The following is a 25,522-nucleotide window of genomic DNA, read 5'->3' as shown; positions in this document are numbered from 1 at the left end:
TCCAGGGATGGAGGAAGGAGGTACCCTCGATGGGTCGAGGCCTGTCCCAATCTAGCCCAGATCTCCTGTTACCCGCCAAGGGCTCAACAGAGGGGCTCTGAGCTACACTCAGCCGGGAGCCCTGGGCCACATTCACTTTCAAGACGGCTTTTGGTGCCCTGGCTAAGGACCACTATTGTATGGGGCTTCTTCCCAAACTGTCACCTCAAGAATGCTACTCTCAGTTTGTAGCCGAATGCCCCGCTTAGCTGCTTCCATGAAAGAGGTGTGCAGCCCTGTCACCATACACTGGGTTCAATTAGCTGGTACTATTAGGTTTTAAGAAATGAAAAATATTGGTCAAGATGAAGCTTGTACCTTTCCTATAAATGCCATGGCATTTGCACTCCCAGCTTTTGCTGCCTTTAAGAAGTAGTATAATGCTTTCTGGAGAGAAAAGAAACAACATTATTGACAGTAATGAACATATCATACAAAATAGCTTTTGAACTAAATTTTATTTCATTAAACATGCATTAAAAACTATCTATGAAATGCCCACTTTGTTTAAAGCACTACTCCAAGTGCTATTTCAGTCACAAACTTGAAGAGTGGGAGATAAATATATATATTTCATATATATAATTTTAGAATGTTAGGGCTTGTTTCTCACATTTGGAAAGGCATGATAGGCATGTGGCTTTGTGGAGGACAGATAAATCCCAGCTGCAGAACTAAATACTCCATTATTTTAAAAAAGTACACTTGTATGTTGTCAGTATGTACTTATTGCATAAGACAGTTTGTGTAATTGGCAGAATTGGATATACAGCATCCTAATGTTTATGAGGCAGAGGGAGTAAGACTAGACACAGCTGGCTGCCTGCTGAGCCCAGGCCTTTCTGCAGAGGTGAACTTCAGACCAATTCTTTCTAAATCAAACTGAAGGGGGCCAGCAAAGCCTCTGATCCTCTCTGGGTCATAACGTTAAATGAAATGCTCAGTCTAGAACGCATGGGAGCTGACCTGTCTCCTGCTGCCTCATTCCTTAGGCCTCATCCTGACCTTCCATCAGTTCTCCTCAGAGACCACATGGAGAAATAAAAGAAATAAGCCCCAGGAATGAGAAATGAAGACACACTCTCCAAAGTGTCTTATTAGGACACAACTCTTCTCTCTTTAAAAAGCCTTGATTAGATTGATGTGCAAGGATCCACTCCTTCCCAAAGAGAAGAGAATGTTTAAGGAAGAAATGCAGGTCGTTCTTTTATACGTAAATTTGCTCTAGAAATATTGCCAACTTATTTGAGAACCACACACTTGTTACTAAAGTCGGTCTGCCTTGTGGACATAAAGTAAATACAAACGCTACCATCCTGGACCTCATCACATCATACATCCGTTCTCCCATCCACCTCTTCTATTCTTCACTTATCCTTTCAAGAACTTGGTTGAAACCTGCCATACATATGGTAGTATGGCAGGTATTATAGGTGATTCATAGATGAGTAAAAAACCCTATCCCTACATTTGCTCCCTAACAATACTGTTGAGAAAAAGGAGTAGATGTAAATAGCAGTAAGACAATAAGTGATAGGTGAGATAAAAGGAACACTGAAAAGAATTAGATGGGTTTAGAATAATAGAAATTGTATGCAGCTCTATGTTAAGTGTTTTACAAGCTTTTTCTCACTCAGTCTTCACAACAGCACCGTAAGGAAGCTATTATTAATATCTGCGCCTATTTAGTGACACTCAGAGTCATGCAGTTGGTACTGGCAACCCGCCAGCAGCCTGAATCCAATTCCCATGTCCTTGGCACTCTGCCTTCATGGTTTAAAGAAGGAGGGCTTAAATGATAAAGGTCATACAAAAGATAAAGGATTCACTGTGCAGAAGGCATCACAGGCTGAGGGAATAACATGAACAAAGAATGGAGATGGGAGTGTCCAAGGTGTGTCCAGGAAATAGTAGTTACTTTGGTACACCTGAAGTAGAACATCCAAAAGCTAGGACTAGCAAAAATGTGATGGGGCCGTATTATAAACAGTCTTGAATACCAGGCTAAGGACTTTCATTTTATTTGGTAAAAAATAGAAGCCATTGGAGATTTATGAGCATGAAGTAGTCTTGAAACAAATGCTGTCTAAAATGTCTGGAATCACGTAGGTGCCAATTGGATAGCAGACAATTGTAGCAATGTATGATTTACCAATTACATATTGGTAAATAAATCAAAGGTATGACTAAACGTATGATTTACCAATCACATTTATCAGAACACATCAGTATAAGAAATAATCGTATTTCCTATGAATATCTCTACTGAGCCAAGACCCGAATATATCCATCAGTAACTATAATTTGTGCAAGTCATAGTACAAATTTGCTCCAGGCTTTGGTTTCTTCATTCATGTTCTCTTCCTCTGTGCTTTCGGGAACCCTGTCCTTCCCTATCATGGCATGCATCCATTGACCTGTCTGCTTAATTTTTTGTCTCCCCCAGTGTTGAATTCTCTGTATCTTAGCACAGTGTCTACTGTATGTTAGGCACTCAGAAAATATTTCTGGAATGAAAGAATAAATGAATGAATGAAAAGATAAATTTGTCAATCTCTAAAACAAGGGGACTGGATTTTAATTTTTATGGTCCCTTCCAGCTCTAGCATTATGATTCTATGAAATCATTTTCAAAGTCCAGTTTCAGAATTTGGGCTCAAATATTTGGCAATAGAGAGCTCTGGGGAAAAAGTTACATTCTGGGACTCTAGATTTGAACTGTTAAAAGAGAATCGTCTATTCCCTAGAAGCAAATAAGAATCCTGGAGTTTTCCCCATCCTTCAATATAATGATCTTGTAAAGACCAAAGGAATTGAGGCTCTCTCTCATTTCCCCTTCCTCTTTCCTGGCTTACTTGGCATCTCAGCTCTCTTTTCTTTATCTTTACGTTAACCTGCCTTTAATGCTATTGTTTCAATTGCATAAACATTTATTAAACACTATGTGAAAGAACCATGCAAGCTACTTTGATGGCTATGCATGGGCAAACCTGAGTTCTTGCTCTCAAAGAGTCAAGTATCCATCCATCCATCCATCCATCCATTCATCTATCCATCTGCTATGGTCTGCATATTTGTGTTCCCCCCAAATTCATATGTTGAAAACCTAATGCCCAAGGTAATTGTATTAGGAAGTGGGGTCTTTAAGAGGTGACTGGCAGAGCTCTCATGGATGGGATTAGTGCCCTTGAAAGCGGCCCCAGAGAGCTAATCTGCCCCTTCTGTTATGTGAGGATACAAGGAGAAGTCTGCATTGCAAGAGGGCCCTCACCCAATCATGCTGGTACCCTGATGTCAGACTTCCAGCCTCCAAAACAGTGAGAAATAAACTTTCATTGTTTATAAGCCACCCAGTCTGTGGTATTTTTGTTATAACAGCTCAAACAGACTAAGACACGATCCATCCATCCATCCATTCTTCAAATATTTACTGAGCACCCACCATCATATTTTACTGATTCTAAGATGTACAGCCCCCAACTCCTCTCCCATTTTAATCAGGACATTTCTTACTATCAATGGCATCATATAATTTATATTGGGAGTGTTTTCTCTTCCTCAGTAGAACATAATGTATCTTATAATTGATGGTGTCTTAGATAGGATGAACTATAATATGTCTCAGGCATTATGCTAAGTGAAGTTTCATTAGTTGAATGCACATCTCTTTTTTTAAAAAAAATGGACATGATTTTTTTGTTAGTTCTAAGGAAGTCCCTAGTTTAATCAGTTTGTAACATTTCCTTTAGAATGAAATGCCAAGAAAATGTATTGTTCTAAAAACATTTGTGAAACTTCTTTTATCACAGGTTCTATAAGCCACTCTTAAAGGGGATAGTATTAGCTCTGTTCTTTTTAATAGGTGGCAGGGTGGACAAAGCTGTTGCCTTTACATACTTGATATTATTCTTCCACTAGGTTTAATTTAATTATGCACTATCCACTTTAATAATATGCACCAAAACACCCAGCTTTCCTAATCCAATTAATTCTGAGCCTGTATATATTTAGAAATGCAAATGACGTTAAAATATATGTGTACAAATTCAAGACAATGTAATCAAGAATTGCATATACAATACTTTTCAATAATTAAGAATTTGGTAGTGGGGAGGGTAAGGTGAAAATGTTGCCTGTGGTGACAACTCATAAGAGAAATTAATTCAATCAAACAATGAGGAGGGGGAAAAAAGGCAAGCTAGTCATTTCCAGGTATTCTGATGTTTAATCTGCTGGGCAGTACTGGGCATCACTTATATTTATAAAGAGCCTTACACTACTAATTTTCTTTGGTGGACTAAAACATCAGCATACTGATTCAAGTGGTGGTTCTTAGGCTGGGGAAAATGTCTAATTCTTAGGATGCTGTCATTCATTCATTCACTCATTTACTCATTTATTCAGTAAATATTTACTAAGTACCTAATATGTACAAGGTACTAATCTGAGTACAAGACACACAGTAATGAGTAAGATAGATAAGAATTTACATTCCATCATGGGGAGACAGCAAACAGGTCAAGATCAGTATAGTACAAGGAGTGAGAGGGGCTAGAGAAAAATAAACACAGCATGATAGGATAAGTGATAAAAACGTAGAGTTGGGCTTCCCTGGTGGCACAGCGGTTGAGAGTCCGCCTGCTGATGCAGGGGACACGGGTTCATGCCTCGGTCTGGGAAGATCCCACATGCTGCGGAGCGGCTGGGCCCGTGAGCCATGGCCGCTGAGCCTGAGCATCTGGAGCCTGTGCTCTGCAATGGGAGAGGCCACAACAGTGAGAGGCCCGCGTACCGCAAAAAAAAAAAAAAAAGTAGAGTTGATCAAGAAAGCCCTCTCTGAGGCAGTAAGACTTGAAGAATGAGAAGCTAGACATGGGAAGAGCTGCAGCAACAGCCTTTCAGAAATTGGCTTTATCCTTTTATCTTCTCTCTCCCCTCTGCATCTCCCATGCTCTTCCAAGTTGATTTTGATGCAGCTAAGCTGTGGCAAGTTGCAAAAACGGCCACAATACTTTGCAGTTCTGCCTATTAAAAGGAGAAATTCTTTTTCCTACTCCTTCAATGCTGGCAGGCCTCGTGACTTACTTTGGCCAAAAGAATATGGCAGAAGTGATTTCGGCAGTTCCAACCCTAGGCCTCAAGAGACTTTTGCTATTGTATTTGTAGAACCTTTGACTGCCATGTGAAAAGCTTGGGCCAACTGGCTGGAGGATGAGAGCATGAAGAGAGACCCAGTCATCTCAGCTGTCACAGATGAGGCCATCATAAATGGGCCAGCCCTGGCCAAAACTCTAGCTAACTGTACATGTGTGAGTAAGCCCAGCCAAGATTAGTTGAGCCTGGCCCAGACCGGAAGAATTACTCAGCTGAGCCCAGCCACAACTACTGACCTGCCAAAATCATGAATTAAATAAATGGTTGTTGTTTTAAGCCACCTAACTTTGGGAATGGCATTTATGATGGTAGCCTAAGCTAACTGATATATAAGCCAATCAGTCTTGATACCTTGACTGGAGTCCTCCATGCAAGCTCAGATTTATTAGACTGAGGAAAGCAGGAAGGACCAGCTTGTGCTTGCCCAACTACTGGGATGGTTCTGGAATTAAACCAGCCTTTTTAGATGTCTAGATGGGAAGATTGGGGCCCAACATACCACCAGAGAATTTGGAGAAACCTGAGTGATTATATCTTTCCTTCTTCTTGCTTTGCAAATGAGGAAACTAGATTTCAATGGCTGCATTTTTTTAATTTGTGTTTTGTTTTTGCCCAGGTCAAGAGTAAGCAAAGTTTAAAGAAAAGAGCACAGGCTTTGAATGTGGAAATCCTGAGTTCAAATTTTACTCCTTAACAATCTTACTACCTAGCTGTGAGATTTGAAACAATTTACTTCATCTCTCCAGCCTCAGCTTCTCATCTGTAAAACAGAGATAATGAATGTGAATGAGCCCACAGTAGAGCCTGACTGGGCTCCTGGGTGATACCCAACTGCCTAGCTGTTGCCACTACAGCACCAGACTCTTCTATTGCCAGCCTTGGGATTGCACCTCATTCTCACCTAGAGGCAGCTACAGCTCCCATCTGGTGTTCATGGTGGCTAGAGCTGACTGCAAATATTGGGCTGGCCATAAAATTCGTTCGGGTTTTTCCATACCATCATACAGAAAAACCCGAATGAACTTTTTGGCCAGCCCAATGCTTAGCTTTGTGGGATCTTATGTACTCTGCAAAGCTTAGTGGGCATTCCGTATAGGCATGGTTTGGGCACCTTCACAATCAAATTTTGTCTTTATGGAAAATGGGGAATTCTCAGTTATGCATCTTATAGTTAACAGGAGAAACTCATTGCAGGCTGAAATCTGATGTTGGAATCATGTGAATCCAGAACTTCTCATCTAAGAAGCTAAAACCTTAGTTATTGTGAAGATTTTAAAAAATCTGAAGACCTTCAGTTGAGCTGTCTTGGAATGCATATGCTTATTTCAATTGCTACCTATTTTATCACATCTTATAAAATTAACTTTGACATTTACCTAATGAGTATAGTACCTCATATAAAACACAAACTATAGTACCAAAGGTACATTCATAAAATAAAATATAAATTGAAACAGAAAGTAATAACAGATCAGTCTTTTATGTAACTGCCACACAAATTAGTTATTTCTATTGCTTAGCCATTGGGACTATGTTGAAATAGAGTGTGTGTTCCTTTGAGACAGTGAGCACATGGCTTGTATAAAATGACAAGGGCTGCAAAATCATCTTTTAAAAGAATCCCAGTTAGTTCCCAGATCTGTGGGGATCTAAGGCCTTGAAACCACAATCAGGATTACGACAAGATCTCATCCAACGTCTTTGGCATCTTACTGAGTAGGATCCTGTGTAGGTCAAGTTTATTTGCTTTTTTCTCCACCATAAATGTGAATTGTTAATTAATCTTGTAACCTCACTGGGATCAGGTAAGATTAAGCAAAGTGATTGAAAGGAGCTTTGCAAATGTATAAAGATGATTAATAATATACTTAATTATATTGGAAGCAGTCTGTCCTCTAATCTAGCCAAGTGGGGTTGAGGTGTTAACTCCCAGGTAGACTTTCCACAGCTGGCCTTTGGGAATGGGTGTATCCTCCTCACCTAACCCCAGTTCAACAGTGAGTTTGGGTGGGAAGAGAGAGGGTTCAGTGGGACCATGGAAACTCCCCAGCCCCAGCTACTCCTTCACAGGCCTCTACCCGCTTTGTACTTGGAGGCAGGTAGGAAAAGTGCTTTCTCTAGTGAACTTTGTTCTTCCTCAAAAACTGGGAAGCAGATCTGACCAAGGAAGCAGCAGTGGGCTTTCCCCAGCAACTCTTCCACCCACCCTCTCACCTTTCATGGCCCCGCCAACCTCTCTCACCATTATCCTTCCCACCCCACATGACTGAAGCTTGAGATCGACTTACATAGTAATCCTGATCTAGACCCTTCCTCCCAGTTAGATGTAACTGTCCAAGAGATACCTAGAAATGATGAGTTTTGACAATTATTTTAGTAGTAGTATTCATTTCAATAAAGAAAAGAAAAAAATTACTTGATGATTTTAATGCAGTATATTGATCCAGTTTGCTACAATTGGCATGTCTTAAAAAAGAAGCAGAAAACCATTCCCAATTCCGTGTTTTATTGGGTTGATGTTGGTCATATGGCTTCCTCAAGGCCAGAAAGCTGGCCTGGTGATGTACAGCAACACCCAGGCACGCAAACCTAGTGGCTTTAACTCTTGGTTCTCAAAGGTCACACAAATGCTGTCCTATTTCCATTCCCATTTCCAAGGACAGGGTATTTCTGGATCCTGGTAAGAGTTCATTCATATTAAAACCAACATTGGATGGTACTTTTTTTCTATAATTACAATCTAGTTTTTTTTTTTGTAATAATTTTTTTAGGAGTAAATGCAAAAAACAATGCCATTACTATTGCAACTGGTTCTCCCATAGGCTATAAGGAACTGAAAGATACAGACAAAAAAGTAGAACAAAGAGGGGGTTCTCTTCCCTTTCCCATTCAGGATGGAGCATTGTTAACCCTTCTAGGACTCAGAGAGAACTAAGCCCTTTGTAATTTGCATGTTCTAAAAATTCAAGCTCATCTGTATACATTACTTGTATCTGAACATCTCCTCTTTCAGCCAAAAATTTATAGTATTGATATATGTCCCAGTCCAAAATCTCACTGTTAGAACTCAGATTTTCAGGTCTTTCAGTTAGTCTCACTTTTTCCACTGGAACACCTGCACTTTTTTCCAATTTGTCAGCAACTGTGAATAGAAACAAGCCAGAGAGTAGCCAGAATACACAGACGGTAAGAGACAGCAGTCAGCTTACAGAAAAAAACTATTAGGCCTATCCTCTTTAAATTGTGCAGAGATCTGGTCTACTAACAGAAAAGAAATATCCTTGGAGATAGAATTTTGCTTATTTGGTTCTCAGAAAAGTACAAAACACTACTTATTTTTTGCAGCCTATACAAATGTTGTATCAATATATGTAAGACCCTAGCCAAGCAGGCTCAGGAAAGAAGACAGATTTCAGAAGAAGGCAACCAAATCCTTCTATCACTGACTTTTACTGGGTGTATTGAAACTACAATACAAGAGTAAGAACCGCTTATTAATTATTTCCTATGGATAGTCTGAAAATAAATTTCAAATACGGTTGAGTAAACCTAACAAAATACACAATTTGAAATATATCTGGTAATTCCAGTTTCATTAAGCATACAAAAACATCTTGATATATATAACATCTTTAATTCAAAAGTAATTTTTTTCTTTCTTTTCTCAGATCCTAATAATGTCAAAGATGTAAATTCAGATGTTATTCTGATCATAGAAATTAACCATGGACTTTACCCTATTCACTTCTTGGAAGGTTTTTATTTAAAACTCTGTTATGTAGTCTGGTTCAGTGATGTTGCATGAGGAAATATTACATGCAACTTTGAAAATGATTCTAGGAATATATATTAACCTTGTGCTCTGTTTTTTGTAGACAAAGGATAGGGTAATAGAATAATGGTTACTTGAATTGTTCTCAAGTGCAACAATGAGATTGCCAAGGTATGTACCTTACATCCATTTCTTCAGGAATTTTTAACAGGTCATCCCATATTCTAAATGTTAGAATTACAGAAACTGCTTAATATTTATTCATGTTATATTTAAATTCTCAGTTTAAGGAAAGAAGATCACAAGATCAAGTAAAATAGAATTGTTTGGAGACATGAACTAACAAAAATAAAAGATGAGTACAATCATTTAAAACTTTTGGAAAAGTAACTCTTAAGAAATCAGAAACTCTACATTGTATTAAAAGAATTGTATTATAACCGATGTTAAAGCATAGTCTTTAAATACTTTCATAAATATTTCAACTAGTATTGATTTGTTTTTTTAATTGCTTGGCAAATCTCTTTATCTTAAAATAAATTATGTGGATTACTCACTATAATCTGCCACTTTCTTGTAATGACTTAGGGCAACTTCGCAATTCTGTAGAACACTGATTCCTGACAAATATCTGTACCCCTAAAACACATATAAATTCTTAATATTTTGACAATGTTATATTTATACCACACCTATTTGGGCCCAAGAATATTTAATTACAAACCAAAATCATCTGGGATATCATGCTTCCTCCAGCACTTCCAAAGGTGTAATATATCAGTGCCTAAAGTTTAAAAAAAAGGTTATTCGACATTTAAATTTGGAACTCAAACCCAATCATTGCCTTTTTATTCCTAACCTTGAACTACTCCAAAATAAATTACAAATTTCATTCTCTTTCTCTGTAAAGATGGCTGCCATTCACTGGGGGCTTATTGAGCTCTGGAGTCTGTGAAAAGGGGATTGTACATGATATTTCATTTAAACATCACAAAACCCCTATGGAGTAGATATTATCTGAAACTTGATAATATGGAACATTAAGAAACAAATGGCATTAGGACCCTAAACTTCTCTAACTATTGAGCTGTGCTCTTAACCACCACACTAGAGTGAGCCCTTCACTTAAAGAGTAGACTCTCTATTCAGTGTCCCTTTAAAAAATCATTTTTGTTCCAGAAAAAAATAGAATGACCTTACCTTAGCTTGATTGTATTCCATTCCTATTCCACAAGAAGACAAAAATCCTAATGCCTAAAGCCCAAAAGAAAAAGAAAAACTCAACAAATCCATTTATTTTACAGCTATTCTTACCTACATCAGTAAGGGGTATTTTAAATATCTGCTCTATAATTATTTATATTGTTAACTTATTTCTTATACCATAGCAAATTGCCTTATTACACTTTTGCTAAGGCAACAAGAAAAATTTGGAAAAGGTTATAATAGTGGAAGTTTTGTATAATATATGTGAAAATAAGCTAATACTTACTGAATTTTAGAATAATTATAGTAATAAAATAGTATAAACCAATGCTCTCTATGTGTTTACCTTTCTTGGCAATGAAAAGACTTTTTTCTCCAATACTTTTAAATTTTAATTTGAATACTTTTTTACATATTTTAAAAATAAAATGTGATAGATATAAAAAGTTCAAACAGGAAGAATTATATTGAATAAAAAGTGAAAGTCTGAACACAGAGCAAGATGGTGGAATAGGAAGCCCCGAGCCTTGTTTCTCCAATGTATCCAAAATACACAGTCCAAAAAGCCTTTATGAGAACTTCAGAAGCCAGTTAAGAAATCGTAGTTACCCAGTCAAGCTCACAGCAAAGAACAGCCAATTAAAATAGGTTAGAAAAGCCATTAGTTAATCTGCAATCTTATTGCAGGTTTTTAAGGTTATTTAATCTGCAATCACTCCTCCCCCAGGCCAGCACAGCTTGGTGTGATCAGCAGAAAAAGTCCAATTTGGAGCTTCTCCCTTGGGAGGGAAAGAGGAGAGTGGAACTTAGGTCCAGTATTCCAGCTTTTGGTGGGATTGCCTGAGGTACTGATTTCTGTCTTGCCTGATACAGGGTGCTAATGGGGAACCAGCATACTTTCAATTCCCCAGGGGGCTTCTGAGAACAAAAGAGCTCATGGGATTGTTGCAGCATCAGAGAATTTATAGCATACTGCAGATGGCAGCCAGCAAAACTCTGCACAATCAGGAGAAACAGCCCACCTCATGGCTTCTCCCTTGGGAAGGAAAGAGAAAAACAGAGTGGGAATTCTGACTTTTGAAGAGGGGCTGATGGAAGATTTGGCTTTCATCTCATCTGATTTGGAGCACTGACAGAAATGGAATGCTTTAGATGCTGGGGGCCTCTAAGCAAAAAAGAGAGCTTGGAGGCTTGTTGCAACACTAGAGAACCTGCAGTACCACAGAAGGCAGTACCACCAGAGACAGCAAGTGATTACAACCTCCTGAAAAAGAAACCTCTGTAATTGGGAAATTACAAACACAAATCCAGAGAAGACACATTCCCAGAAAATATTTGAGAGACCCCCAGAATCTCTAGCTGTGTTTATTGGTGAAGGTCTTCCTCTGTATAAATCTAGTCCATAAAGACTGGGAAAGGTGGCCGTTTCCCCAAATGCATAAATCACAGCAAAAAATAACAAGGCAGATAAAGAAACAGGGAAATATGGCCCAACCAAAGGAATAAAATAAATCTTTAAAAATTACCCTAAAGAAATGGAGATTTACAAATTACCAGACAAATAATTCAAAACAATCATCTTAAGCTCAAAATGCTACAAGAAAACACATATAAACAACTAAATGAAATCAGCAAAATGATGCATGAACAAAATGAGAAAATCAACAAAGAGATAGAAACTATTAAAAAAATCTTACAGAAATTCTAGAGCTGAATACAATAATAGAATTGAAAATTTCACTAGAGACGTTCAACAACAGATTTAATCAAGCAGAAGAATCAGTGAACTTGAACACAAGTCATTTGAAATGATTGAGTTGGAGGAACATAAAAAAAAAGGAATTTAAAAAAGTGAAGAAAGCCTAAGGGACTTGAGGGACACAAAAAAACTGAACATTATACACATTATGGGAGCCACAGAAGACTGAGATAAAAAGGGGCAGAGAGCTTATTTTAATAAAATTTGGATGAAAACTTCCCAAACCTGAGAAAGGAAATAGGTATCTAAATTTAAGTTCAAAGAACTCCAGGTAGGGAGTCCACTCAAAGAGGCCAACACAAAGACACATTATAATCAAAACAAAGACATAGAGCACCAGATGCAGCAAGAGAAAGGAGACTTGTCATGTACAAGGAAGTTTCCATAAGATTATGAGCAGATATCTCAGCAGAAACATTACAGCCAGAAGAGAGTGAAATGATATATTCAAAATGCTGAAAGAAAAAAGCTGTCAACCAAGAATACTGTATCTGGACAACCTAACCTTCAAAAATGAAGACAAAATATAGAACTTCCCAGATAAGCAAAAGATGAGGGAGTTCATCAACACTAGAGCTGCTTTACAAGAATTGCTAAAGGGAATCCAAGTTGAAATGAAAGGATGTTAGCCCGCAACACAAAAGCATACAAAAATATAAAGCTCTCTGGTAATAATAAATACATAGACAAACAAAGAATCATGTAATACCGTAATGGTGGTGGATAAGTCACTTTTAATTCTGGTAGAGAATTTAAAAGATAAAAGCATAAAAGATAACTGTAACTAAAAAACTATGTTAATTGATAACAAAATATAAAAAGAAGTGATTTGTGTCACTAATAACATAAAGTGGGAGGAGGGCAGAGTCTATGTGATTGAAGTTAAGTTGATATCAATTTATAATAGATTGTCATAACTATAAGACGTTTTATGTAATCTCCAGGGTAACTACAAGGAAAATACCTACAGAAGATGCACACAGAAAATGAGAAGGGAATCAAAGCATGCCATTACAAAAAAATAAATGAAAGACAAAGGAAGTCATCAAGAGAGGAAAAGAAGGACAAAATAACTATAAAACAAACAGAAAACAATGAACAAAATGGCAATAATGAGTCTTTCTCTTTAAGTAATTACTCTCAATTTTTATATGGATTAAACTCCCCCAATTAAAAGACATAGAAGGCTCAATGGAAAAAAAACAAGATCCAACTTTATGCTGTCTACAGAAGACTTACCTTAGATATAAAAACAAACATAGGCTGAAAGTGAAAACAATGGAAAAAGATATTCTATGCAAGCTGTAACCAAAAGAGAGGGATGATCACACTTAGAAAAAATAGACTTTAAATCAAAAACTGTCACAAGAGGCAAAGGGCATTATATAATGATAAAAGGGTCAATTCACCAGGAAGATATAACCATTATAAATGTATATGCACCTAACAGCAGAGCACCCAAATATATGAAGCAAACAATGACAGAATTGAAAGGAGAAATAGTGATAAAATAACAGTAGGAGATTTTAATTCCCCACTTTCAATAATGGATAGAACAACGAGACAGAAGATTAATAAAGAAACAGAGGAGTTGACCAACACCAAGGACTAATTAGACCTAATGGACATATAGCAAACACTCTACTCAACTACAGCTGAATGCATATTCTTCTGAAGATCACATAGAACATTCTCCAGGATAGATCATATGTTAGGCCACAAGACAAATATTAACAAATTTAAAAAGATTAAAATCATACCAAGTAACTTTTCTGACCACAGTGGAATGAAACTAGAAATCAATAGCAAAAAGAAAACTGGAAAATTCACAAATATGCACAAATTAAGCAACACACTCTTGAATAACAAATGGGTCAAAGAAAAATCACAGGAAAAATTAGAAAATATCTTGAGACAAATGAAAACTAAAAACACCATACCAAACTTAGGCAATGCAGCAAAAGCAGTACTAAGAGGAAGTTTATAGAGATAAAAATCTACTTTAAAAAGCTCTCAAATTAACAACCTAACTTTATACCTCAAGCAACTAAAGAAAACAGAACAAATGAAGCCCGAAGTTAGTAGAAGGAGGGAAATAATAAAGAATAAAGGAAAAATAAACAAAAAAGAGAATAGAAAAACTGTAGAAAAATCAATGAAACTAAGAGCTAGTTTTTCAAAAGATCAGCAAAATTGACAAATGCTTAGACTAAGAAAAAAAGACCCAAAACACAAAAATCAGAAATAACAGAGGGGACATTACAACTGATGCCACAGAAATGAAAAAGATAATAAGAGAGTAGTATGAAAAAATATACACCCCAAAATTGGATAATCTATAAGAAATGGATATATTTCTAGAAACACACAACTTATGAAGACTGAATCATGAAGAAATAAAAATCTAAACAGATCAATAACTAGTAAGGAGGTTAAATCAGTAATCAAAAACCTCCTACAAAGAACAGCCCAGGATCTGATGGCTTCACTGGAGAATTTTATCAAGCATTTAAAGAATAACACCAATCCTTCTCAAATTCCTCCCCAAAACCGAAGAGCAGAGAATACTTTCAAACTCATTTTATAAGGCCACCACTACACTGATAATAAAGCCAGACAAGTATGCTACAAGAAAAGAAAACAACAGACCAAGATCCCTGATGTATATTGATGAAAAGAAAACCTTAACAAAGTACTAGCAAACAGAATTCAACAACACATTAAATGGATTGTACACCATGATCAAATGGGATTTATTCCTAGAATGCAAAGACAGTTCAGCATATAAAATAGATCAAAATATATACTGTTGGCCCACTGTATCTGGAGGGTTCTGCATCAACACACTCAAGCAACCACAGAACAAAAATATTTTTAAAATTCCAAAAATTTCCAAAAAGTAAAACTTAAATTTACTGTGCACTGGAAACTATTCACATAACATTTACATGGTAAGTAATCTAGAGATGATTTAAAGTATACAGGGGGATGTGTGTAGGTTATATGCAAATACTACATCATTCTATCAGGTGAGCCAAAGGTTAGTTCGGTTTTTTCATAAGATGGCTCTAGTAGCACTTAGTTGTCTTTAACTTTATTCCAAACAATTTTGTTAGATTGTATGTGACAGCTGTCATATCAGTGTGCATTTAAAAAAAGACAACAGGGCTTCCCTGGAGGCGCAGTGGTAGAGAGTCCGCCTGCTGATGCAGGGGACATGGGTTCGTGGCCTGGTCCGGGAAGATCCCACATGCCGCGGAGCGGCTAGGCCCGTGAGCCATGGCCGCTGAGCCTGCGTGTCCGGAGCCTGTGCTCTGCAACGGGAGAGGCCACAACAGTGAGAGGCCCGCGTACCGCAAAAAATAAATAAATATAAATAAATAAATAAATAAATAATAAAAAAAGACAACAAAACTGGTGAATTTTTGTATAGCCATTTTAATATTGAAGATGAAAGAAATAAAGCAACATTTTCAGCATTTTATGCTGTATTATTTCAAGAAAGGTAAAAATTCAACTGAAATGCACAAAAGGATTTGTGCACTGTATAGAGAAAGTACTGTGACTGATTGAATATGTCAAAAGTGGTTTGCGAAGTTTCGTGCTGGAGATTTCTCACTGGATGAGGCTCCATGGTTGGGTAGGTCAGTTGAAGAGGATAGCGATCAAATCAAAGCAATAATTGAGAACAATCAATGTTACACCACGCAGGAGAGAGCTGACATACTCAAAATATACAAATCAAGCGCTGAAAATCATTTGCACCAGCTTGGTTATGTTCATTGCTTTAATGTTTGAGTTCCACATAATTTAAGCGAAAAAACATTCTTGACCATGGTTCTGCATGTGATTCTCCACTGAAACATAATGAAAACGTTCCATTTTTAAAACAAATTGTGATGGACGATGAAAAGTGGATACTGTACAATAATGTGGAAGGGAAGAGATCGTGGGACAGCGAAATGAACCACCACCAGCCACACCAAAGGCCGATCTTCATCCAAAGAAGGTGATGTTGTGTATATGGTGGGATTGGAAGGGAGTCCTCTATTATCAGCTCCTTTCAGAAAACCAAACAATTAATTCCAACAAGTACTGCTACCAATGAGACCAACGGAAAACAGCACTCAATGAAAAGCGTCCAGAATTATTCAACAGAAAACACATAATCTTCCATCAGGATAATGCAAGACTGCCTGTTTCTTTGATGACCAGGCAAAAACTGTTACAGCTTGGCTGGGAAGTTCTGATTCATCTGCAGTATTCACCATACACTGCACCTTCGGATCTCCATTTATTTTGGTCTTTACAAAATTCTCTTAATGGAAAAAACTTCAATTCCCTAGAAGACTGTAAAAGGCACCTGGAACAGTTCTTTGCTCAAAAAGATAAAAAGTTTTGGGGCCCACTCTCCCAGCCCCTGACTTTCTCCCTTTCCCTCTCTGTCCTTCTCTCCCCCTTTTCCTCTCTTCCATTCTATGGAAGAAGCTTTGTTATGAGCAGCCCTAATAAGAGCTCCACATGGTAAGGAAATGAAGCCTCCTGCCAATGACCAGAGGATAGGATTCTGCCAGCAGCCTTCATTTGGGCTGCAACTCTTCCCAGAGTCTCCATCCTACTGGCCTACTATATCAGATTTTGTATTCACCAAGCCTCCACAATCATAGTCTTGGTGCTCCAGCCGGGTGTCAGGCCTGAGCCTCTGAGGTGGGAGAGCCGAGTTCCACCAGAGACCTCCCAGCCCCAAGTAATATCAAACCGTGAAAGCTCTCTCAGAGATCTCCAACTCAATACTAAGACACAGCTCCAATCAATGGCCAGAAAGCTACAGTGCTGGACAGCCCATGCCAGCACAACCTTACCCATTAGCAGAGAGGCTGCCGAAAATCATAAAAATTTCACAGACACCGCAAAACACACCACCGGATGCAGTCCTGCCCACCAGAAAGACAAGATCCATCCTCATCCACTAGAACACAGGCACCAGTCCCCTCCACCAGGAAGGCTACACAACCCACTGAACTAACCTTACCCACTGGGGACAGACACCAAAAAAACGGGAACTATGAGCCTGCAGCCTGAAGAAAGGAGACCCCAAACACAGTAAGTTAAGCAAAATGAGAAGACAGAGAAATACACAGCAGATGAAGGAGCAAGGTAAAAACCCACCAGACCAAACAAATGAAGACGAAATAGGCAGTCTAACTGAAAAATAATTCAGAGTAATGATCTAAAGATGATAAAAAATCTTGGAAATAGAATGGAGAAAATCCAAGAAACATTTAACAAGGACATAGAAGAACTAAACAGCAAACAAAAAATGATGAACAACACAATAAATGAAACTAGAAATTCTCTAGAAGGAATCAATAGCAGAATAACTGATGCAGAAGAACGGATAAGTGACCTGTAAGATAAAAAACTGGAAATAACTACCACAGAGCAGAATAAAGCAAAAAGAATGAAAAGAATTGAGGACAGTCTCAGAGACCTCTGGGACAACTGTAAATGCACCAACATTCGAATTATAGGGGTCCCAGAAGAAGAAGACAAAAAGAAAGGGACTGAGAAAATATTTGAAGGGAATATAGTTGAAAACTTCCCTAATATGGAAAAGGAAACAATCAAGTCCAGGAAGCACAGAGAGTCCCATACAGGATAAATCCAAGGAGAAACATGCCAAGACACATATGAATCAAACTAACAAAAATTAAATACAAAGCAAAAATATTAAAAGCAGCAAGGGAAAAGCAACAAATAACATACAAGGGAATCCCCATAAGGTTAACAGCAGATCTTTCAGCAGAAACTCTGCAAGCCAGAAGGGAGTGGCAGGACATATTTAAAGTGATGAAAGGGAAAATCCTACAACCAAGATTACTCTACCCAGCAAGGATCTCATTCAGATTTGACGGAGAAATTAAAACCTTTACAGACAAGCAAAAGCTAAGAGAATTCAGCACCACCAAACCAGCTTTACAACAAATGCTAAAGGAACTTCTCTAGGCAGGAAACACAAGAGAAGGAAAAGACCTACAATAATAAACCCCAAACAATTAAGAAAATGGTAATAGGAACATACATATCAATAATTACCTTAAATGTAAATGGATTAAATGCTCCAACCAAAAGACATAGACTGGCTGAGTGGATACAAAAACAAGACCTGTATATATGCTGTCTACAAGAGACCCACTTCAGACCTAGGGACACATACAGACTGAAAGTGAGGGGTTAGAAAAAGATATTGAATGCAAATGGAAATCAAAAGAAAGCTGGAGTAGCAATTCTCATATCAGGCAAAATAGACTTTAAAATAAAGACTATTAGAAGAGACAAAGAAGGACACTACATAATGATCAAGGGATCAGTCCAAGAAGAAGATATAACAATTGTAAATATTTATGCACCCAACATAGGAACACCTCAATACATAAGGCAAATGCTAACAGCCATAAAAGGGGAAATCGACAGTAACACAATCATAGTAGGGGACTTTAACACCCCACTTTCACCAATGGACAGATCATTCAAAATGAAAATAAATAAGGAAACACAAGCTTTAGCTGATACATTAAACAAGGTGGACTTAATTGATATTAATAGGACATTCCATCCCAAAACAACAGAATACACTTTCTTCTCAAGTGCTCATGGAACATTCTCCAGGATAGACCATATCTTGGGTCACAAATCAAGCCTTGGTAAATTTGAAATCATATCAAGTATCTTTTCCAACCACAACGCTATAAGACTAGATATCAATTACAGGAAAATATGTGTTAAAAATACAAACACATGGAGGCCTAACAATACACTACTAAATAACCAAGAGACCACTGAAGAAATCAAATAGGAAATCAAAAAATACCTAGAAACAAATGACAATGAAATCACGACCACCCAGAACATATGGGATGCAGCAAAAGCAGGTTTAAGAGGGAAGTTTATGGCAATACAATCCTACCACGAGAAACAAGAAACATCTCAAATAAACAACCTAACCTTACACCTAAAGCAATTAGAGAAAGAAAACCCCAAAGTTAGCAGAAGGAAAGAAATCATAAAGATCAGATCAGAAATAAGTGAAAAAGAAATGAAGGAAACAGTACCTAAGATCAATAAAACTAAAAGCTGGGTCTTTGAGAAGATAAACAAAATTGATAAACCACTAGCCAGACTCATCAAGGAAAAAAAAGGGAGAAGACTCAAGTCAACAGAATTAGAAATGAAAAAGGAGAAGTAACAACTGACACTGCAGAAATACAAAGGATCATGAGAGATTACTACAGGCAACTATATGCCAATAAAAGGGACAACCTGGAAGGAATGGACAAACACTTAGAAAAGCATAACCTTCCAAAACTGAAACAGGAAGAAATAGAAAATATAAACAGACCAAATACAAGCACTGAAATTGAAACTGTGATTAAAAATTTTCCAACAAACAAAAGCCCAGGACCAGAGGGCTTCACAGGCAAATTCTATCAAACATTTAGGGAAGAGGTAACACCTATCCTTCTCAAACTCTTCCAAAATATAGCAGAGGGAGGAACACTTCCAAACTCATTCTACGAGGCCACCATCACCCTAATACCAAAACCAGACAAAGATGTCCCAAAAAAGAAAACTACAGACCAATATCACTGATGAACATAGACTCAAAATTCCTCAACAAAAAACTAGCAAACAGAATCCAACAGCACATTAGAAAGATCATACACCATGTTCAAGTGAGGATATCCCAAGAATGCAAGGATTCTTCAATATACACAAAACAATCAATGTGATAAAGCATATTAACAAATTGAAGGAGAAAAACCATTTGATCATCTCAATAGATGCAGAAAAAGCTGTTGACAAATTCAACACCCATTTATGATAAATACCCTCCAGAAAGTAGGCATAGAGGGAACTTACCTCAACATAATAAAAGCCATATATGACAAACCCACAGCCAACATTTTTCTCAATGGTGAAAAACTGAAACCATTTCCACTAAGATCAGGAACAAGACAAGGATGTCCACTCTTACCACTATTATTCAACATAGTTTTGGAAGTTTTATCCACAGCACTCAGAGAAGAAAAAGAAATAACAGGAATCCAAATTAGAAAAAAAGAAGTAAAACTGTCACTGTTTGCAGATGACATGATACTATACATAGAGAATCCCAAAGATGCTACCAGAAAGCTACTAGAGCTAATCAATGAATATGTAAAGTAGCAGGATACGAAGCTAATGCACAGAAATCTCTTGCATTCCTATACACTAATGATGAAAAATCTGAAAGAGAAATTAAAGAAATACTCCCATTTACCACTGCAACAAAAATAATAAAATACCTAGGAATAAACCTACATAAGGGGAGAAAAGACCTGTATGCAGAAAACTGTAAGACACTGATGAGAGAAATTAAAGATGATACAAACAGACAGAGAGATAAACCATGTTCTTGGATTGGAAGAATCAACATTGTGAAAATGACTATACATCCCAAAGCAATCCCTACCAAACTACCAATGGCATTTTTCATTGAACTAGAACAAAAAATTTCACAAATTGTATGGAAACACAAAAGACCCCAAATAGCCAAAGCAATCCTTTTTTTTTTTTTTTTTTTTTGCGGTATGCGGGCCTCTCACTGTTGTGGCCTCTCCCGCTGCAGAGCACAGGCTCCACACGCGCAGGCTCAGCGGCCATGGCTCATGGGCCCAGCCACTCCATGGCATGTGGGATGTTCCCAGACCGGGACACGAACCCGTGTCCCCTGCATCGGCAGGCGGACCCCCAACCACCGCGCCACCAGGGAAGCCTGCCAGAGCAATCTTGAGAAAGAAAAATGGAGCTGGAGGAATCAGTCTCTCAGACTTCAGACTATACTACAAAGCTACAGTAATCAAGACAGTATGGTACTGTCACAAAAACAGAAATATAGATAAATGGAACAGGATAGAAAGCCCAGAGATAAACCCACACACATATGGTCAGCTTATTTTTGATAAAGGAGGCAAGAATATACAATGGAGAAACGACAACCTGTTCAATAAGTCGTGCTGGGAAAACTGGATAGCTACATTTAAAAGAATGAAATTAGAACACTCCCTAACACCATACAGAAAAATAAACTCCAAATGGATTAAAGACCTAAATGTAAGGCCAGACACTATAAACCTCTTAGAGGAAAACATAGGCAGAACACTCTATGACATAAATCAGAGCAAGATCCTTTTTGACCCACCTCCTAGAGAAATGGAAATAAAAACAAAAATAAACAAATGGGACCTAATGAAACCTAAAAGCTTTTGCACAGGAAAGAAAACCATAAACAAGACCAAAAGACAACCCTCAGAATGGGAGAAAATATTTGCAAACGAAGCAACTGACAAAGGATTAACCTCCAAAATATAGGCAACTCATGCAGCTCAATATCAAAAAAACAAACAACCCAATCCAAAAATGGGCAGAAGACCTAAACAGACATTTCTCCAAAGACAATATACAGATTTCAACAAACACATGAAAGAATGCTCAACATCACTAATCATTAGAGAAATGCAAATCAAAACTGCAATGAGGTATCACCTCACACCAGTCAGAATGGCCATCATCAAAAAATCTACAAACAATAAGTGCTGGAGAGGGTGTGGAGAAAAAGGAATCCTCTTGCACTGTTGGTGGGAATGTAAATTGATACAGCCACTATGGAGAACAGTATGGAGGTTCCTTAAAAAACTAAAAATAGACCTCCCATATGACCCAGCGATCCCACTACCGGACATATACCCTGAGAAAACCATAACTCAAAAAGATTCATGTACCACAATGTTCATTTTTTATAAAGCCAGGACATGGAAGCAACCTAAGTGTTCATCAACAGATGAATGGATAAAGAAGATGTGGCACATGTATACAATGGAATATTACTCAGCCATAAAAAGAAACAAAATTGAGTTTTTTGTAGTGAGGTGGATGGACCTAGAGTGTGTCATACAGAGTGAAGTAAGTCAGAAAGAGAAAAACAAATACCATATGCTAACCATATATATGGTATCTTAGAAAAGAAAAAAAATGGTTCTCAAGAACCTAGGGACAGGACAGGAATAAAGACGCAGACGTAGAGAATGACTTGAGCAGACAGGGAAGGGGAATGGTAAGCTGGGACGAAGTGAGAGAGTGGCATGGACATATATACACTACCAAATGTAAAATAGATAGCTAGTGCGAAGCAGCCACTTAGCACAGGGAGAGCAGCTCGGTGCTTTTTATCCACCTAGAGGGGTGGAATAGGAAGGGTGGGAGGCAGACGCAAGAGGGAGAAGATATGGGGATATATGTATATGTATAGCTGATTCACTTTGTTATAGAGCAGAAACTAAGACACCATTGTAAAGCAATTATGGTCTCAAAAAGATGTTAAAAATATTTTGGGAAGATGGAATTATGAAAAATGACAGAAGGTAGTGGAACAAAAGGGTGAATACGTTTTTCAGTAAAGTTCTTGGTGAAAATGAAAAATGTGTGTTTTATTTTTACTTAGAAAACTGAAGGCACATTTTGTCCCACCCAATATAATATATGTGACCATATGTGGATTTCTGGTATCAGTAGGGGTGTCCTGGAACCGATCCCCTATGGATCCCAAGGACCTACTGTACCACACTGACAAAATCAAAGAGAAAAATATGAGCATTTCAATTGATGCAGAAAGAGCATTTGACATAATTCAACACCTTTTTTAATAAAAACACTAAACAAATTAGGAATAGAGGAAAATTACTTCAGGATAATAATTACCATGTATAAAAAGCCCATAGCAAATATCATATGTAATGGTGAAAAACTGAAAGCTTTCCCTTTAAGGTTAGGAACAAGGCAAGGAGATGTACTCTCATCACTGCTATTCACCATGGTACTGGAAATTCTAGCTAGAGGAGTTAGGCAAGAAAAAAAAAAAAAGACCTCTAAATTGGAAAGGATAAGTAAAATAAACTTTGTTCACAAATGACATAATCTTATATGTAGAAAACCCTAATGATTTCACAAAAATCTGCTAAAACTAATAAATTCAGCAAAGTTGCAGGATACAAAATCAACACAAAAAACGAATAGCTTTTCTATACATTAACAATCAACATTTAGAAAAGGAATTTAACTGTCCATTTTACAATAGCATCAAAAAGAATAAATACTTAGGAATAAACTAACCAAGGAGGTGAAAGACTTGTACACTGAAAACTATAAAACAATGCTGAAAAAAATTTAAAAAGACATAAATAAATGGAAAATACCCTATGCTTATGTACTGGAAGACCTAATATTGTTAGAATGTACCCAGAGAGATTACAGATTCAGTGCAACCTCTATCAAAGTCTCAATGTCATTTTTGCACAAATAGAAACAACCATCCTAAAATTTATATAAAATCTCATATGGAAACTCACAAAATAGTTGATCTGTCTTGAGGGAAAAAACCCCAAAGCTAGATGCCTACAGGAATTCAAAACCCTGTAGTACTGGCATAAAGACAGACATATAGAGCAATGGAACAGTGTAGAGAGACCAGAATAAACCGTCATATATATGGTCAAGTGATTTTCAACAAGGATGCCAAGGCATCAGGTGCTTCTGAGAAAAGTACAATCTGCCCTTTAAATTCTGAATGTTTGTGTCTTTGTTCCAGTTACTATGGCTGTGTAACAAATTAACCGGAAACTTGGTGGCATAAAATGACCATTTATTATGCTAAGGGTTCAGTGGGTCAGGAATTTGGTCAAGGTAGAGTGGGGATGGCTTTTCTCTGATCCATGATATGGGGGTCTTAGTTGGAAGACTCAAAGGCTAGGGATGCAATAATCTGAATGCTGTTTCACTCACACGTCTGGCAGTTGATTCTAGCTGTTTGTTGAGACCTTAGCAGAGACTAATGGCCAGAACAGCAATATGTGGCCTCTCCTATTGTATGAGCTTCCTCACAGCATGGTAGCTGGGTTCCAGGAGTGAGCATCCTGAGAGAGAGGGAGCCAGGCAGAGCTATATCCTTTTTATGACTTAGCCTTCAAAGTGATGTAGCAATACTTACAGCAAACTCTATTGTTTGAAGTAGCCACAAGCCCACCTGCATACAAGCAAATGGAAAGTAGACTCTACTTTTTGATGATGTTGATTAGGGGTCTGAAATAGCATGTGGACTGGAAATATTACTGTGGCCATTTTGGGGGGAAAATGCCATACTGCTCAACAAAAACCAGAAGGGTGTGGAGATATTCCACTTCCTCTTAGTTATTAATCTTCAAGTCTAACACCTATTCCATCTGTGTATTCTTCGAATATGAAAAAGTAAATAAAGTAATATAAAAAACCCATGATCCATCACCCAACCATTATCCATTGTCAATTTGCCCAATCTGCCTTCACTGATATCCACACTGATTTTCTCTGGCCATCCAGCTTATTTTGAAGTAAATCTTGGACAATATATATTTCATCTGTAAATATTTCAGTATGTGCCTCTAAAAGAAAGAACCTTTAAAAAACAAAATCATAATATCATTATTCACTGAAAACATTAATATAAATTTGTTAATATCATTAGTCAGTGTCTATACCTACCCAACTGCCTTATAAATGTTCTTTATTTTTCTTTTAACTTTTTCTTTTCTTTTTTTAACGGTTTGTTTGAATTGGGATCCAGATATGGCCAATACATTGCAACTGAGTGGGAAGTCTCAAGTCTTTTTTAATATCTAAGTTTCTTATCCATCTCTTTTCTCCTTGTAATTTTTCGTTGTTGTTGAAAAAACCAGTCACTTCTCCTATAGAGTTATACTTAGCCTGGATTTTGTTGATCACAATACTGTATTTTCTACAGGCTGGCAGTCAGATTTAGAGGCTTGATCAAACTTAGGTGTAATGTGTTTGGCAAGACTGTCTCATAGGAAGTGTTATGTATTTCCATCAGGAGGTATATAGTTTCTTGTCTCTACTTTGTGATGTTAGCAGCCAGTAATGACCACTGCATAGGTCCATTGACTTATTAGGGGTGGCAAAAAGATACCATTCTAATTCTGTCTTTCCTTCCTTATTTATTAGCTGGAATAATTTTATAAAGAAAAACTTTCTTTGGTCTCCTATATTCTGAGATATAGTTTGTGAAGAATAGTCAATAAATGTTTGAACCTGTCTGTTTATCAGTTTTCAAAATAATGAGAGTTGGTTCTCTAACATCCTCCAAAGTGATTAAAGAGTGTTGTTCCGGGCTTCCCTGGTGGCGCAGTGGTTGAGAATATGCCTGTCAATGCAGGGGACACGGGCTCGAGCCCTAGTCCAGGAGGATCCCACATGCCGTGGAGCAACTAGACCCGTGAGCCACAACTACTGAGCCTGCGCGTCTGGAGCCTGTGCTCCGCAACAAGAGAGGCCGCGGTAGTGAGAGGCCCGCGCACCACGATGAAGAGTGGCCCCTGCTTGCCGCAAGTGGAGAAAGCCCTCGCACAGAAACGAAGACCCAACACAGCCAAAAATAAATATAAAAAAAATAAATAAATAAGTTAAAAAAAAAAGAGTGTTGTTTCTAAGTATCATTATGAACT

At 37.6% G+C, this 25,522-nt stretch overlaps 1 protein-coding gene across 2 annotated transcripts in view; it reads right to left on the bottom strand.

Moving 5' to 3' along the window:
* SEL1L2 (SEL1L2 adaptor subunit of SYVN1 ubiquitin ligase) overlaps positions 1-25,522 on the bottom strand; it is a 110,536-nt gene that overhangs the window by 20,674 nt on the left and 64,340 nt on the right. For both annotated transcript variants that reach the window (XM_073793302.1, XM_033840053.2), the window contains exons 6-11: positions 10,166-10,219; positions 9,690-9,749; positions 9,523-9,604; positions 8,181-8,335; positions 7,482-7,538; positions 358-426 (exon numbers count right to left, since the gene is read on the bottom strand). In XM_073793302.1, the coding sequence (XP_073649403.1) occupies positions 358-426; positions 7,482-7,538; positions 8,181-8,335; positions 9,523-9,604; positions 9,690-9,749; positions 10,166-10,219 (477 nt within the window). The remainder of the gene's footprint in view (positions 1-357; positions 427-7,481; positions 7,539-8,180; positions 8,336-9,522; positions 9,605-9,689; positions 9,750-10,165; positions 10,220-25,522) is intronic.

The sequence above is a fragment of the Tursiops truncatus genome, chromosome 15 (genome assembly GCF_011762595.2).
Source record: "Tursiops truncatus isolate mTurTru1 chromosome 15, mTurTru1.mat.Y, whole genome shotgun sequence".
In the NCBI taxonomy this organism is placed as follows: Eukaryota; Metazoa; Chordata; class Mammalia; order Artiodactyla; family Delphinidae; genus Tursiops; species Tursiops truncatus.
The sequence above is the reverse complement of the archived record's forward strand: the minus strand, read 5'-3'. Positions and strand labels throughout refer to the sequence as shown.